This window comes from Heloderma suspectum, chromosome 1 (assembly GCF_057233095.1).
Source record: "Heloderma suspectum isolate Gila_16-S chromosome 1, 16-S_ref, whole genome shotgun sequence".
NCBI classification, from domain to species: Eukaryota; Metazoa; Chordata; class Lepidosauria; order Squamata; family Helodermatidae; genus Heloderma; species Heloderma suspectum.
Window position 1 is genome coordinate 55186814 of NC_139458.1, and position 16870 is coordinate 55203683.

The following is a 16870-nucleotide window of genomic DNA, read 5'->3' on the forward strand; positions in this document are numbered from 1 at the left end:
GGAGAAGAAGCTCCATTGAGTTCTGCAGAAAGTGGCTGAGATAGCCAGGCTATGAGTAACAGTAAAGCGACAGTGCAGGTAGGAAACATAAGAAATAGGAGCTGGTGATGCAGAGTGGGAATGATTGAAGGGCCCAATCTAGGGAGCTAGCCATATGACCAACCTTGATTCTGAGGTAATCAGATGCAGCTGATCTCAGGATCCCTTCGTTATGTCCTCTTCAACATTTTCACTCATTGTAGTTCCCCAAACAGTAGTCATATCCCATTAACTCTTTCTCCAGCTATGCCCACATTTCTCCAGGCTACGGCTCTCATTGCAAAAGTGTCATCTCAGCTAGCTGGAAGGTAAATGGTGTATTTCCTATGGCCAAACTATGCCAGGACTCCAACACTCCTTTGGCCTGTTCCTCCCTCAAATCTTCTTACTGTTTTACATCTTCTCCAACCAGCACATGCTGTATCTTCTTCATATGGACATCCTCCACCTTCCCAACACTTTACATTTAAGCAGTGACTGTACTTTATACCCCACAAATTAAACTCATTCAACTGATGAGCAAATCAAAGCCTGCCAGTGAGACTGATAGATGTAATTAGTGGGCAGAGAAGGAGAAAAATCACTGAAAGTTTTACTGGCTCTTATTCAGTTTCATGCGTTTTTACACTAGCATCTTCAAAACGTGCCGTAAAATCTTTCTGTTGGTCAGGCTTTTGATGATCAGAGTTCAGTGGTGGTGGTGGTGGATTTATTTTTTACTGGTATGTTTAGTTTTTGCTTTAAGCTTAATATTGTGGTGAGATTTTTATCGAGATGGTTTATTATTTAGAATTCACTTTATCTTTGAGCTTTAAAATTTGTGATCTACCCTGAGGGGGAGGCATAACTTGAAGGGAGCAAGGGAAAAATCTGAATGAAGGAATTTATAAATATATGAAAGCTGTTTTTCCCCCCATATGTAGATAGATGCTCTGAAAACAACATGTGAACATATTTAGAAAGTAGGAAACTTGGCTTTCAAAATATAGATTGGTTTATGTCTTCCCAATAAAACTGATCAGTAAGCAAGCGTTTAATGCACCTATACACCCATGTTAAACATCTGCCCAGTCACATCTGACAGCCAGAGTGCATAGTGGATAGAGAACAGGGGATCTGGACCACAGAGTTCTGGGTTCAATTTCCTGCTCAGGCTTTAGGGCCATGTGTCCTACTTTCTATTTGAAAGGCTGTCATGGGTCAGACCTCCCTTTGAAGGTGTCCTCTGTTTTAAAAGTTGTCCAGTCCAAGTCTGGTTTAAAGATAAAGAACCATAAGAAAGGAGAGCAGGGAGCCTGTCTACAGTTAACACCTGGTCAGCCGAATGGCACATAGCTCACCTGGTCACACTCTTCCCCACTATGGTGAGATGTATTGCAGCTCTATTTAAATTATAGTAATTATTTCTAATTTACATCTATACACACACATTAGCACATGCAAACATTATGCAAATCTCTACTCTCCTTTGTATTCTTTTTTGGTGATGCATTTCCTCTTTTTTGGCAACCCATAACTTGCCACCCTACCAGGCTTTGAAGCTCACTGGGTTGCCTCAGGCTGGCCTTACTAATGTGGTTATTATGAAGACATATTGGAGAAGGTGCTTGCTTCCTTGACATTCCTTGGAGAAATGAGCTTACTTGCCTTCTGCATGAAATCTTTTTTTAAAAAAACATGCTGGAGCACATGCATTCTTTTATTTTAGAAAATCATTTTGTTGCTGGCACCACTGAAGTTGTGCTACTGACACTTATCCATGTACTGAAAAGCCCTAGCTTGGTTAAAATACAGAGCTGACGTACGTCCGTTACTGGGATTTATACATATGCAGGGAGAGGAGAAGAGCCCTTTTTGACTATACCAAATAGGGTAGGACAGGGGATAAAGCAAAACCATGAATTATGTTTGTAGTGTAAGCTTTTGCTTTATAGATGACATAAATAATGTTTACTATGTGGAAATCACCAGTGAGTGTCACTGTAGACAATGGGATGACCCCAAAAACATTCACTGCCCTTCTTCCAAAGAGAATGCCAAATAAAACTAATTTAATAAAAAGTAAATCACCAAGAGTTAACTTACTATTGCAAGTGACCTTTACATTACCTAAACATTTCTATTCCCTAAAAAGTGGCTGCTACATATTATTGAATATTTTACCATGTTATCACTTATTTTGTTTGGCCCCAGTGCAAAAGGCATAGGGTATGTCTTGTGAAGAATTTGCAAAATCTGACTGATATATCTTGATGCAAATATATTCTGGTATACTGGACCCCATTTCTAACAAAGGGATTCCAGGATTGTTTTGGAATTTTGTTTACAGTGAAATAACAGTGTTCTTCCCGGCAATCTAAGGCTGTGAGTAAAACAAATCAGATCAGTACAAGTTTGTTTCCAAAGGTGTTTTAAAAGAACATGGTTTCTTCCTCTACGGCTGTTCTGAGAAATCAAAGCCAAAAGATTCTAAACAGTGAGTTGTATTTTGTAAGAAGGAAGTAGTTTAATTTAGTTTGAAGAGAAGATGAAGAAATTTCATATCAAAAGCAGCCTTTTAAAATGAAACCACTTACAATAGGATATTTCAAATGCATTTAAAAGCTAGAGATTATTGTGTATTCAGGTAAGTGTAGAGTAAATAGGAAACGATGAGATCAGCTTACAGTTAAGTCTTCATATCCTCGCAGCTTCACAAAGAGCCTCATTATAGCAGGGGAAAATTTTGAGGCAGCATCTGTGCTTTTTACCACTTTTGCAAAAATAACCTTATCAATGAGTACAGAACATTGATATTTAGTTTGTCCTAATATTAAAATATTGTTAATTTATCCGAAAGAGGAAAAACAGCTCTGCACTTAGTACCACAGCTGGACACTTAGCTGTAAATACCAGTTCTCTTTTTACATTCACAAAACTGGCAGATGAAACATGAAAAGGAATACTGACTCTTTAATCTCCTCTTCTCCACCTAAGGCCCAAGGCAAGCTGACAGGGTAACTTCATTCTGGAAACAGAGTAGTGTGTGTGTTTTTTTAAAAGAAAAATTCTGGATTACTTTTTCTTCTGCTTTTGAAAACTGTGGACTATAGGGGAATAAACCTGGCATTGACTTAAAACAAGAACAAGTTTCTTTATCTGAAAAGTTATAGTCCTTGATGCTTACAGGAAGGTCATTTTTCAAACTCATGGGGAAAAGAGCATCACAGATAGAAAGAGTACTTTAAGTGCCTTATTTGCTTGAAACAGAGACTGTACTTCTTTTATAGCAACTCCCAGAATCAACTGAGCCTTTGATGTCAGTCTTTTCTACAGTTTTTGCAATTAGTGAACTAGATGTTTTAAACAGTTGTTGTTGTTGTTGTTGGCTCTCGACAATAAAAATGTACTGCACAATATTGAGCAAACTTATGTTATGCATGATACTTAAACTGAATTATGAGTTCAAAAGCTGGAGGGATCAACTATGTATCATCTCCTTTTCCCACAAACTTACCAATGGGTTACCTATGGGCCAGTTGGCTTCTCCAAGAATAGACAGGATAGCTATGGTAGGAAGGAAACATACAACTGACCCCTCAGCTCAGTATCCTCTGCATAAGGGTTGTTCTTAAATGCAACCTGGACTTCACTGAAGGATGATATAGTCCAAGAGAAGAACTTTCCATCTCCATTTCTGAACTAGTACTGGTCTGCATACTTCCCAAACAAGCCACTGCCCAAGTTCCATGGTGGTGATTTCCAATTATTTGAAAAAAGTCCCACTAAATAAATAGGAGTATTTTGAATTTATTGGTTCAGAGTTTACAGCTTGTTTAATTTATATTCTTCTAAGCTCTCCTTCTATCTTCCCTTCCTAACTGATTAATGATCACAACAGCATCCACTGGATAAGATAAGAAAGTATATATTTTCGTTGCCCATAGTATGAAATTTTATCAGCCATTGGGTAACATTACATTACATTACATTACATTATGTTACCCTTTCCCTTAATATTAAGTTGTATCGGTATATATGGTATGCTGGGGCATGGAAGATGCTGGAACATCTGAGGCTAAAGAAGTGGTATGTTTCCATGCACCAAGATATGATTAAGTGCATTTCATAATTCAGCCTGAAACAACAGGACTTGTAGACATGACATGTAACTTAGATCAGGAGTTCAGAACCTTAGGCCTGAGGGCCAAATCTGGCCCTTTGTGAGTCCCAATCTGGTCCTCCAAGGTTCCCTGGAAGGCCATGCCCCTTCCCTTGGCCCCACACCCTTTCCCCCAACCACAAGTTGCTTGGTGGTTTCCTGGCTTTTGTGCAGGTTCTTTCCCCATTCTTAAATGCCTCTCTAAAGGCTTCGTTACTGGCAGTAAGAGCTGCCAGTTACTAATATCCTGGAAGGCAGTAACGAGGGAGAAGGCCTTCTCAGTGGTGGCTCCCATCTGTGGAACGAGCTCCCCGATGAGGTCCACCTGGCACCAACATTATTATCTTTTCGGCACCAGGTTAAGACCTATCTCTTTTCTCAGGCATTGGGCAGCACATGATGAGATTTAATCAGTCCTGGATGTGTCTTTAGTTATAACTGATAATTCAAAGTTGTTTTTAGTTATATGTTGTTTGTGTATATTGTCTGTGTGCTTTTACACTTTTTATATTGTATTTAATGTTTAAACTTCAGTAAACTCCCCAGAGAGCTTTGGCTATGGGGTGGTATAGAACTGTAAATTAATAATAATAATAATAATAATATTTAAATTTTGGGCCCACCCCTTTTGCCTTCAGCCCTGCCCACCACTGCAATGAGCCCCCTAAGAGCATCTCTGAAGTGGAATTTGGCCCTTGCGCTTAAAAATATTCTGCACCCCTGACTTAGGGCGCAATCCTATCGGGACAGGCAGCTGCCTCCGAACTCAGAGGCAACCTCCTATCCAATACAGGGCAGGAGAAGTGTGGAAGGGATTCACGCTTCAGCTACCCTGCATTCACAGCTAGACAGCCGATTTCGGCTGTCTAGCCACAGGAAGTTGGAGCGGGGGCGGGGGACGCCAGACGATGCATAGGAAGCGTCGGAAAGGCACTTCCGCACTCTCCGCTCCAGCACACCCCCAGGAACGCCCTGTTCTCGCCGCTCCGCGGTCCTCTTCTGAGCGCAGAGCGTGGGGCCATTCCACGCTGCCTATGAGGCAGAGCAGGAGAGGAAGGAGGTCGGTTCTCATGGAACTGACCTATCCTATGGCCATCTAGCCGCTGACTAGCGGCCATAGAATTGCGCCCTTAGATCATTACTTGCAATTATTTGGGTTGTGCTACAGTAAAATCAATGGATTTATTTACTTCCTAAATAAATCCGGTGTCAGAATTTTACATGGGCAGGTTTAAATGCTTATACAATCAAGATGCTGGATGACATAAAAAGTTTTAACTATTTCACCAAGTATCTTTGTAAGGAGCCCAAACTTGCAAAGCTAGGTGAGAGTTTGAAATTAGGATGTCCTTATTGAAAAATAAAGCTTAAAATGTTCACAGAACTTTTGAACACAATGGGCTGGATCCAGATTTATTCATACTTAGAGTAGACCCATTGAAATGAATGGGACTACTCTCAGTATCACTAAATCTGGATCCAACTCACAATGCATACCTCAATTTACTTATTCCAATAGAGAGCAAATTTGGAAAATTATGGAATTTTCTAACAAAGTATGATGAAAGTGCACCATTAAGCACTGAAGAACATTAAAATAACTTGCGCTGTTTTTAGGTAACTGAAGGCTAGATAATGTTTCTTAGTAGTGCAATCTTATACATGTCTACTCAGAAGTAAGTCCCATCGAGTTCAACATGACTCACTCCCAGCTAAGTGTGAACAGCATTGCAATGATTTTTGTTGAATATTTGCAGATTTCCACACTGAATGAGGACAAAGAGTTTCATATTTAATTGAGTTACTTTTAAAATTCTCTGCTATCAATAGAGCTTAGGCTGAAGATAATAGATATATTTTTATTCATATATGAAAATTGATGTGAATGTTTTGGCAGTATAGTCTTTTGTTTTTCAAATGTAGGTCCACATTTTAATCTTTTACTGCTTCAGTAAAACTGGGGTTGTATTCAGTCATTGCACCAGCTGAAGGCTGTTCGCACAACCAATCTATCTCTTTCCCCCTATACCCCTGAAATCTTTCGTTTGTTCAGGCAGAAAAGTGTATTTGGCTGGTACGGGCTTCAAGATTCCAGTGTCCATTGATGTCCTATTCTGCCTTTTCATTTGAAGTGCGACAATATAGTATTTTACATCAAGAGGCCAATAGCTGTACATGCTGTAGGTATACAGGTTGATCAATCACAGCAGTTAGCTACTCTTTCCAATGGTTCTTCTGTTAAGATATATTCTCTCTCTATTGTTGGGCTGGCTTCTAAGTTAGCTTGCTCAAAAATAATCTAAACATGAGATGTACTATCACACTAGTTTAAAATCAATCTCTCTTGCTTTGGTGATTATCATAAACTTGTACAACAGTGACATTCATTTGTATATTTTAGCATTTCACAGCAGCCACAGAATGTAAAAGCCTGACATTGGAATCAGTTTGATTTCTTTTATGATTGAAGATATTAAGCACTACAAGAGCATTGAAATTTCGATCTGATTAGGATCAAAATTCCTCAGGATCAAACACTTCCTTTTTTCCCCCTACAGTTTTACTAATTGTGTGCTACTTGACATTGTGGAGTTATTCCACAGCGTGATAGCAAAACTTGTGAAATGCATTTTTACTGTCAAGAATTATCGAGTCTATCTGGGTTTTTTAGATTGTTATTAAAAGAACAAAAAATATATAATTGATATGTACAAGTTAAAAGGCGTAGTTCATTTTTAGCTGGGAGACTGAACCATTAAATAATATTAAGTGTGTCAATAGAAATTTCCAAGTGAACGTACACAAAAACAGCCATGTATGTGTAACTGGTTTTGGAGGAAAATTCTTCTCTATATTGAAGAGAAAGCTCCTTTGGAAAATGGGAGTCAGTAAATAAAGTGACAGTGAAACAGTTTGTTTTTTTAACAAACAGTTTGTTTTTTTTGCTACTGGAAACCAAATAAGCGTGCATCAGAGAGAATGCTACCGAACATAGTCATCAGAGACCTTTGCTTTATGGGAAATGAACTGCCCTTGCTTGCTGTTCCTAAGGAATTGTGTTTCTTATAGCTGTAAATCAAATCCTGAAGAAATAGGATGCTGTCCTCCAAGCAATAGCTGAGGGTGACAAGTATCTTTTTGTCAGTGTCAGGTTTATGAATATAGGCCTCAATTAAGATTCCAAAATGAAAAAGTACATATTATATCTGTAGCTACACAATGTGAGTGACAGTGTTCCCATAAGCAATACAGATCCACTTTGGAAGTCTTGGTATATCATCCTATATTTATCCAGAAGTATATCCATGACATCCCCTAGAGGTCTTGACTCCTCTACATCCTGTCTGAGTTCCCAGCCAGAAAGTACTTGCTGTTATTGTTCAGTGAATATCATTTTTTTTCAATTAATTGAGGAGATGTATGCTTCTGAATTATGTGACATCCTTTCATTTTTAGTAGTAAATAGACTCGCTAAATTGGAATAGGGCAGCATTATTGTCCTAGAGCAATGCCTAAAGATGCTTTTACATATATGAAAATGATAAAAAAGTGTCTTACCTTTGTCCATTTTTTAAAAGACGGTTTCATTTGACACAGGCTTAGCATGGAGTTGGTAAAGAGGCCCCAGTCCTCAGATAGTTTTATCTAGAGTAGTTCCACAGGATTAATCTCAGCTATATTGCATAATTGTATAATTGGCATCACAGGAGTTCTGCCAATAGAAATGCACAGCATTTCTCATCCACAGCTGAGGATGGAATGCAAATGCATCCTTCCACAGGCTGAGATAAAACTTATACCGGGTGTATAAAATATATACTAGTGAAATGTCTCAGGTGTGCAGCATCACAGTTAAACTGGGTCACTGGTGATTATGTATGTAGCATAGGCACTCTCTGCCCAGAAAATTATAGGTGCAGCAATAGCTACTCAACAGTTGTTAAAGCTAAGCTATGAAAGTCTTCATTACTTTCTGGCTTGTTATCTCATAGGCATTCACCATTAGTGGGGCTGTCCATCTTCTATACTGGGGGTAAGCAATGTAAGACTAATTGCCATATGTGGCTCACCATGGGTTTTTCCCTTAGAAGTTTCTCGTAGAAATAAATGGCCCTTAAGCCCTTTGGGAACGCCTTTCTAGGCCCTGTCTAACACTCACTAACACTCCTGTATCACTGTTCTCAGCACTTTCCAGGCCATACTACCTGGGACCTTATTGCCACCCCCTTTGCAATTTTTGGACTGTTCCCACAAGGGGTCAGGGATCCCTTGTTACACCAATAGTCTGATCTTGGGAGTTCTCAGCCTCTTCTCTGCTTGGCCCAATATACCCTGTTCTTCCAGGATACACATACTTTTCTCCCAATGGGTGAAAATGAGAGCGCTTCAGACTGGGAAATAGTATAGAGGGAAAGGGTTATGCTCCCTCCCCCAGTGCCACAGTCCTGATTCATTTCATCACCTCCCTCCATGGCTGCTTTAAAAAGTAATCAAAAGAGATGGTAGATCCAAACATGCATCTTCAACATCTCATCAAATTTGGTCCTAAGAAGCCAAGTAAAGTGGGGTGGGGGTGGGGGGATGATTTGCTTCTATTCAATTTATATGTAAGTTATATGGCATCATGGATCAATAATGTTGAAGATACCAAAGTTGTCTATGACAGTGAAATCCTCCAAAGTTTTTGAAAGTTGCTGAAATGACCTGACCAAACTGCAAGAATTAGTGTGCTCCCATATAATCCTGCACTTAGCTTGCCCATACATCGAGAACCTCTGGGAAGGGCTTTCTCCAGGAGTAGTACCCACCTTCACAACCTAGGGGTGAAGACTGGGATTGGGCCTACTTAGTAGTGATGCCCCAGGTTTGAAGTACCTAAGAACATAGAATCATAGAATCACAGAATAGTAGGGTTGGAAGGGGCCTACAAGGCCATCAAGTCCAACCCCCTGTTCAATGCAGGAATCCAAGTCAGAGCAATAAGATGGCTGTCCAGCCTCGTCTTGAAGATGAGACCTGCTGGATCAGACCAAAGGCCTATATAATCCAGCATCCCGTTCACACAAGGCCAACCATGTGCCCATGGGAAGACCACAAGCAGGACATGAGTGCAGCAGCATCCTCTCCCTAGTGTTCCAGGTAACTGGCATACACAGACATACCTTCCCCTGGGCTATTCACCTAGTGCCTACTTTTCTGAGTTTTAGGGCAAAACTAGATGAAATGCTATCCATGCAATTAGCAACTGGGTGAATCGCTTTTACAAAGCTCCGATCTGGATCAAGGCCCTGGCGTGGGGGGTAGGGGGATTTTAACCATTTTCTCCTTCTGTGGTCCCAATCCAGATCGGGACTCCTGCACTTGATCTTTGCATGGAAACTATCATAGGAATGTATGAAAACATCACCTCAGTGGTATGGCATGAAAAAAGGCAAATTAAATGTTAGAAATTCAGTTTTTTTTTTAATTCAGGGGACTGGATTAAAGAAAAGGAAGAAAAGGAAATGAGATGCAAATAGCAGGCAGGAAATCTGGATCAGGACTGCAGTAGGGGGCAAAGGGTTAAAGTGACCCCCTATCCTCCATGCCAGAGTCCCAGTCTAGATTGAGAGCCCCACACCTGGGGTTGGATCCAGATCTGTTGTGCCAGCAGAATGATACCACTTGTGGAATGGGACTTCCATATCCTCTCTTCGCCCTCCCCCCCTGCAGCTCTCTGCACCCTCAAAATCTGCTCTGGAAAGTTGGGGGACCCTTTGGATCAAATTTGGAGGGAGCACAGGGGGTGGGGTGGGGGAATGCAGATGCCCTGTTCAGCAAGCAATATACTTCCACTGGTAGACTGCTGGGTCTGGATCCAACCCTTGCAACTTACTTTTTAAAAAATAATTCATGATGATTTTTTAGAGAAAAAATCATTCTCTAATGGTGTGAAAGGTGCCACATCTAGTTTGGCTCTTAGGTGCCAAATCTGTTTTTTTGATGAAGTTTTTAATGAACAGTAATTTAGTAATTTAGTAACAGTAATTAATGAACAGTTTTTAATGAACAGTAATCCTGGTGCTTTATGGCCGTTTGTAGTTTTTTCTTTAAACACCGTCGTCTTTCTTATGCTGTGGCATTTTATCACCTATTTGTTTTACAACGTTTACTGTTATGTTAATCTTTACTGTAAAGTGCTTTTACATTTTTAAACTGAAATTGGGATAGAAGAAAGGTGAAGCAGATGGTGTCCAGGGAGAGAACACATTCTTGGTGATGGTGCCCCATTTCTAGAATGCTCTCCCCAGGGAGGTGTACCTTCCTCCCATGCTGTCATCTTTTCAGCCCCAGATAAAACTAGGGATGTATGAAATCCCTACCTGGCTCCGTGCCGGTCAATCCATGGTGGAGGGGAGGCGCTCCATCCCTCCCCCTGGAATCCTCCCCGGAGTTCTGGCCACTGCCGGGCTGCTGCGGCTGCAAATGGCGGCCGTCATAGCCGCTGCCATTTGCATCCTTGCAGTAAGCCGTGATAGGCTACGTAAGTATTTACGTAGCCTATCACGGCAAAAGGCAGCCGAGCAAATGGCGGCTGCTACGCCATTTGCGTGGCTACCTTTTGCCGTGATAGGCTACGTAAATACTTACATAGCCTATCACGGCTTACTGCAAGGACGCAAATGGCATAGTGGCCGTTATTTGCGCCCCTGCTCTTTGCCGTGATAGGCTACGTAAGTATTTACGTAGCCTATCACGGATTCCTGCAAGGATGCAAATGGCGGCAGCTACGGCGGCCGCCATTTGCGGCTGCAGCAGCCTGGCAGCAGCCGGGAGGCCAGCTGGAGCTGCCACCACATCCGCCGCCACTGCTGCCGGAGCCGCAGGATCTGCTGCCAGGTACATTCCATCCCGGGGGGATTCCGCGGGGTGGCGAGGTGGGGGAGGCCGTTCCGCCATGGATTCTCACTGGAGTCCATGGCGGAATTCTCTGACATCCCTAGATAAAACCCTTTTGATTTTCCCAGGCTTTGTAAAAAGCAAAATAACTCTTAGCTCTAAATTCAATCTGATTTTAACACTGTTTTTCTGCATTTATTTTTCTCTCTGATACATTTTACTGAAAGATGGGATTTTTAAAAATTTAATGTTGTCTTCAAATTAATAGAAATACAATATATGACACCCAATGTAGGGAAGTGAAAAATGAAGCACAATAGGACACACACACACACACACACACACTATAACCAGCTAGAAATTGAGGTAGGATTATTGGCTGTACCAACTGGGAAAGAGATTTGGAAGAACAGCAGAAAACTCAGTGAAAACATTAGCTCTGTGCTGGGGCATGAAAAAGGCAAATTCAGTGTTAGGAATCATTATGAAAGGGATTGAAAGTAAACAGCATATTATAATAACATTATGGAGAACTGTGGTATGCCCAAATTTATAAAATTATGTGCAGTTTCTGTCAGGATATCATTCAGCTGAGGAAGGTACAAAACAGACAATCAAATGAGTGAAACAAACTATCTTCCTTATAGTGGAAGACTTAAGAAGTTGAGGTTTTTTTTATCTTAGAAAAAAAAATATCATACAGGAAATGTGTGACTTTAGTTGATCAAAGAATGAAAAGCTCTTTCTCTCTCTCTCTTCTCTGGAAATCAAGATTGATTGGCAGGAGGGTCAGGACAAACCCAAACAAGTACTACTCCTGGTAACATATAAGTACTACTTCTGATAACATTTGAGTCCAAAGGCTGTTGTAATGTTCACTAGTTGTGATGGTCTTAATAACTTGGGGATCGCCTCACCACCTGTGTCCCTGCCCAGCCCTTGCAGTCCTCAGATGAAGAATGCTGCATGCTCCTGAGCTTCACCTCAGAAGTACCGGTAATAGAGCATCTAGTATTGCTGCATCCACCCCCTGGAATATGCTCCCCACTGTCATTAGGAAGGTGTCTTCAGTCTTGATCTTCAGATATCCACTCAATATGCACCTCTTCACACAGGCTTTCCCTGAAGAGTGACTGAGCCAGTATGGTAGCAGTTGACCAGTGATTATTTTACTGTTTATTGTTATATTATTTACTGTTGTAAATAATATAACAATATTATATTTATGTTTATTGTTATATTATTTACTGTTATATTTTATGTTTTGATCATATCAGTAAACCACTGTGATAGTCCACTGGAAAGCAGTATATAAATGTATATAATAATAATAATAATAATAATAATAATAATAATAATAATAATAGAATGATTTAATCATTTTGATTAGAGAAATTCATGGAGAATTGTTTGATCTCGGAAGCTAAGCAGAGTCTGCCCTGGTTAGTACTTGGATGGGAGACCCCCTGGGAATCAGGCTTCCTGCACGGAGCAGGGGTTGGATTCGATGGTCTTGTAGGCCCCTTCCAGCCCTATGATTCTATTCTATGAAATAGGTATTAACGATTATTATTATTCAATTTATCATAGTCCAGACTAGTACAATGTGCCACAGGTACAAAACAAGAACTAGAGATATGTGCAGAGTTAATATCTCAAGCACATGATCTTGTCCATAGACTATACCTCAAGCCGCAAAATATATAACATACATATATCTAGCATATTATCAAGGAATTAAGCACCAGTAAAGTATGTAACTTTCTTGCCTGTCTTATAAGACAGGCTAGAAAATTATACCACTTTTACAGATGGACTACACTAAGGGCGCAATCCTATACACGTTTGGACAGAAGAAAGTCTTACAACTCCCAGCATTCCTCAGCCAGCACCTTTAGTTGCTTAATCTATGGATTATAATGACTAAAGGTTGCAGCCCTACTAAGAATAGAACCTCCATGTTCAGAAGCAGTATATCTTTGATTACCTTTGACGCAGGGACAAAGGATAGGCAATGATTGTCTGCATCATGCACTGCTTTCCCAAGAGCATTCTATTAGTGACTAAATGAGTTGGACATTTTGTTTAGCTCAAATGGCTAAACTATATCTTTGTTTCTGAGTCACTTCTTAGGATAGGTAGGAATTTGGATTAGATACCATCCCACCCACCCAAGCAATAGTGGGTTTTCGGTCCACTCCACAATAAAATAACTCATTAAAATAACTAGATAATTAATGTATACACAATCTATGAAGAACATGCTATGTTTATGCTAAATTATAGGAGCATTTTTCTAGCATGCTGAAACTTCTTCTCTATTTGTGGATTTCTAGTGGATGTTTTCCAGTTTGTTCATCACTAAATGATGAGAGACACTTTTCACTTCAGCAGATTCATCTTCTGTTGGGTTCAACACTCATGCAGGAGTTTCAAGGTCTCTGCCATACCCACCCACTCACACAGACACAAATTCTGTGACCACAAATGCAGATTCAGTGTAATTCGAATTCACCCGTTTCAAACGCCAACATTCACTGACTCTCTTACATGATAGAGGGAAAACTGCATGCTACATCTGAATCACTCCCAAAGAAACCCAGAGGGAAAGTGTAATACAAAAGCCTGTAGTACTTTGTAGAATGCAAATAATAGTTCAATAGCAGTGGTAAGGCCAGGTCATTTTTACAAGGCTAGAGTACTTACAGTCTAAGTGACTGTGCCTGATCCCTTCCACATCTTCAGCGTGAATGAAGTGGTAACATCTCTTCCCTACGATATCTACAGGGGTCAGATCCATGTAATCACTAATCCTATAAAGGAAAAAATACAGCCTATAAATTGAGAAGGGGGGGAAATACAGGAACAGTGAAAAGTCTTCTGTTCTGATCTCACACATTTTTACTTGTTTATCGGCCTGCAGAACCATTCCTGTAATGTCAGTTTCACGTGATTTTGCTGGGATGGCACAGATGGCATGCCCCCATCTGATGTTACTATATGCTGACATAGGAAATCCTAAGTTCAGATCCTAGAAGCAGTCATCTTTAGAAACGTTTTTGATCAGTCTAGCACACCTATAATATTGCCACGATTTATTCAAATAGAACACTAATACAAATAAGTCACCAAATCAAAGTAAAATGCAGTAGTTTGTTGTTGTTTGTCGTTGTTGTTTTAAAGGAAAGCTTTTGAAAATATCCTAAAATAAATGCAAAGCTATTCTTCAGTGGGTCTACTCCTGACAGCACCCACTAAGATCATGTATTTCCTTAAGATACAAAGCTCCTCATTAAAACAGTGAGATAATTCAAGGTTACATAATGAAATAAGAACATGCTATGCTTATACTAAATGATTAGAGACACCTTTCATTTCAACAGATTGGTCTTCTATTGGATATATTCATGAAAAAAGCCTCTTCAACTGTTTCCTGGCACAAATTCCAAACTGACATTTCAAGTGATATAATTTAAATGCTGAGACATACAGATGCCTGAGGGTGTTATCTTTTTTAGTCTTATTCAGCTGGGAGCTCCGCTTTCACTCCTGACTCTTTCAACTGGGACTTTGTGGTTTACTCCACACAGAAACTTTTAAATCCGTTCAGTAGCTCTTTCTGCTCTATGCTCTGCTCAGCCTCTCGATGTATGTATGTTTCTGTTATTGATTGTCCAGATGTCAATGTCCGCAGGCATCAGTGTAAAAAAAAAATCCCAAAATTGAAGAACAAGTTGGGTGAACCAGCCTGGTCTGCAAAACATAGGCACTTTTTTCCCTCCCTTTAGAAGACATAATTCATTTTTATGTTTTAAATATAATGTTTCTACCCATCACAAATGTCTCTTTTAGGGGCTAATCGGAACCGTTAGCCAGTAGGATTCCAAGGGAACACTTTGAAGGGTTGCTCCCATATGTTAGGCGGTTAATACTAGTGAAGAGACAGAGCTATCAAAGTACAAACTCGGTTCACACATTTAGAGATTACTGGCAGAGTGCTACTCCCTGCAGTCACTGAGAGACAACAAGAACTAGGTGTGATAAAAAATATTATAACAAATTAGGGAACTACCTGTGAGGTTCTTACTATCTGACAAAAAAAGTTACTGAAGTGATAAGATTTTTTTTTTTTTAATGACTGTTTGCTCACATTATCTGGAAGCAGGAGAAATCAGGAGAGCCTGTTACCTCTAGCCTCTTCCTCTAGAGTGGATAGGCTGCACCTGCTGTAGATGGAAGTTCTCCACCTTTGGGTTGGAGGTGCTGCAAGATGGGTAGTGATAGATGGCAGGTATCAGCAAGTTGACGTGGAGGAGGAGATGGTAAGAAACAGTCTCCAGCCTGCATATGGTCCATACATGTCAAACTGCAGTTTTGATCCCTGTGGGTCTGCAGAAAAAGTTGGTATGGAGGCTGGGCATGTCTCACCTTCTGCACCCTTTCCATACGTACTGGTTATGGAAATGAGTTTCAGGCAGATGGCAGTGAAAGCTTGGTTATCTGCTCTACTGCTTGTAAACCTGCTTGGTTAACAGGAGACACTGGGAATGGAGTCAGTTCATACGCTTGTCATAGAAGACAAAGAGCTAGTGGATCTAGCAGCAGCGTCCAGAGAAAATTGCATCCAGTTGCTTATCCTTTTTTGCTGCACATAGTGTTGGCAAATGGGGTGATGTCTCGATTCACCACATTGGAATATACTGAGAAATGTGCCCTTGTACCTTAATGCCCCCAATATAAGAAGTGATACTAATACTATCTTATGTCATGGGGTAAATATGAAGGCATTCAGGTACCATAATCCATTCTTTTTTCCTCCCCATGTAACTGTATTTTTGAGATAAAGCTAAAAATGCAGACAACAGAAAGGAAGAATGCTACATACATTATTTCTGAATTACTGTACTGGGACTTTCAACTCTGTTCAGTTGCATGTCTGAAAGACTAAAGCAGCCTTCCCTTAACCTTCCTTCCTTCGTTTAATTTTAAATTATTTTTAGACCCCCTTTAAGGTGGTGCACAAGATTAAAAAAAACATTAAAATATATAAATACCCTTTGTGTGCACAGGGGTTGCTCGACCAACTAACTGAATGCACACGGGTCAGGCGGAAGGCCCGCTACCACACTGCTGTGCTCTGTGTCCCCCACAGCCCTGTAAGTATTGACTGTGCATGTGTGGTTGTGAGAACAAGGCTCATCTCACTGTATTCCAGTTCTCTTTATACTGGTAATGCGACAAATTTCGAGAGATTCTAGAAAACCTAGAAAAATAGGAAAGATGAAGCAACCAAGTTGAGATCTCCAGACTATCTCCAGAATTCATGGATTTCACTATGGGCAAGATCCACAGCAGAAGACTGGAAATGAGTCACTCAATAACATATAAGCCAGCCCTAATCCATTGCCCAAACATCCCCAACAAAAAATGTATTTTCCTTTTTTCCTTTTCCCTAGTCATTTCTTCCACCCATGCATACTTGCTATCCCTCTACCATCAACATAACTGACTGTCCCCTTCCCCATGGCTTCTTGGCAATATTCCCATTATTTACATGCAATATTAGTGGTTTTCACAATAAGATCAAGCGCCTATGTCCCTGCTGACTGACTGGGTTTGTTTCTTGAAAGTCCAGTAAAGCAACCGAAGGTGCTTCTGTTACGACTAGAAGTGATAGAACATCCACTTCAATGTTTAAAATAAAGTCCCACTGCAAAAAGAGCTACTTGATTAATGCTTATAATTGACTAAAGACAACTTAAAATATTTATATTGGACCACGTTGCTACATTGTATTGCCAGTACTAACAG

The 16870-nt window shown here is 40.3% G+C and overlaps 1 protein-coding gene across 2 annotated transcripts in view; it reads right to left on the reverse strand.

The window, feature by feature from the left end:
- Nucleotides 1-16870, reverse strand: part of NPAS3 (neuronal PAS domain protein 3) — a 1104842-nt gene that overhangs the window by 12999 nt on the left and 1074973 nt on the right. For both annotated transcript variants that reach the window (XM_084827207.1, XM_084827217.1), the window contains one exon: nucleotides 13766-13872. In XM_084827207.1, the coding sequence (XP_084683333.1) occupies nucleotides 13766-13872 (107 nt within the window). The remainder of the gene's footprint in view (nucleotides 1-13765; nucleotides 13873-16870) is intronic.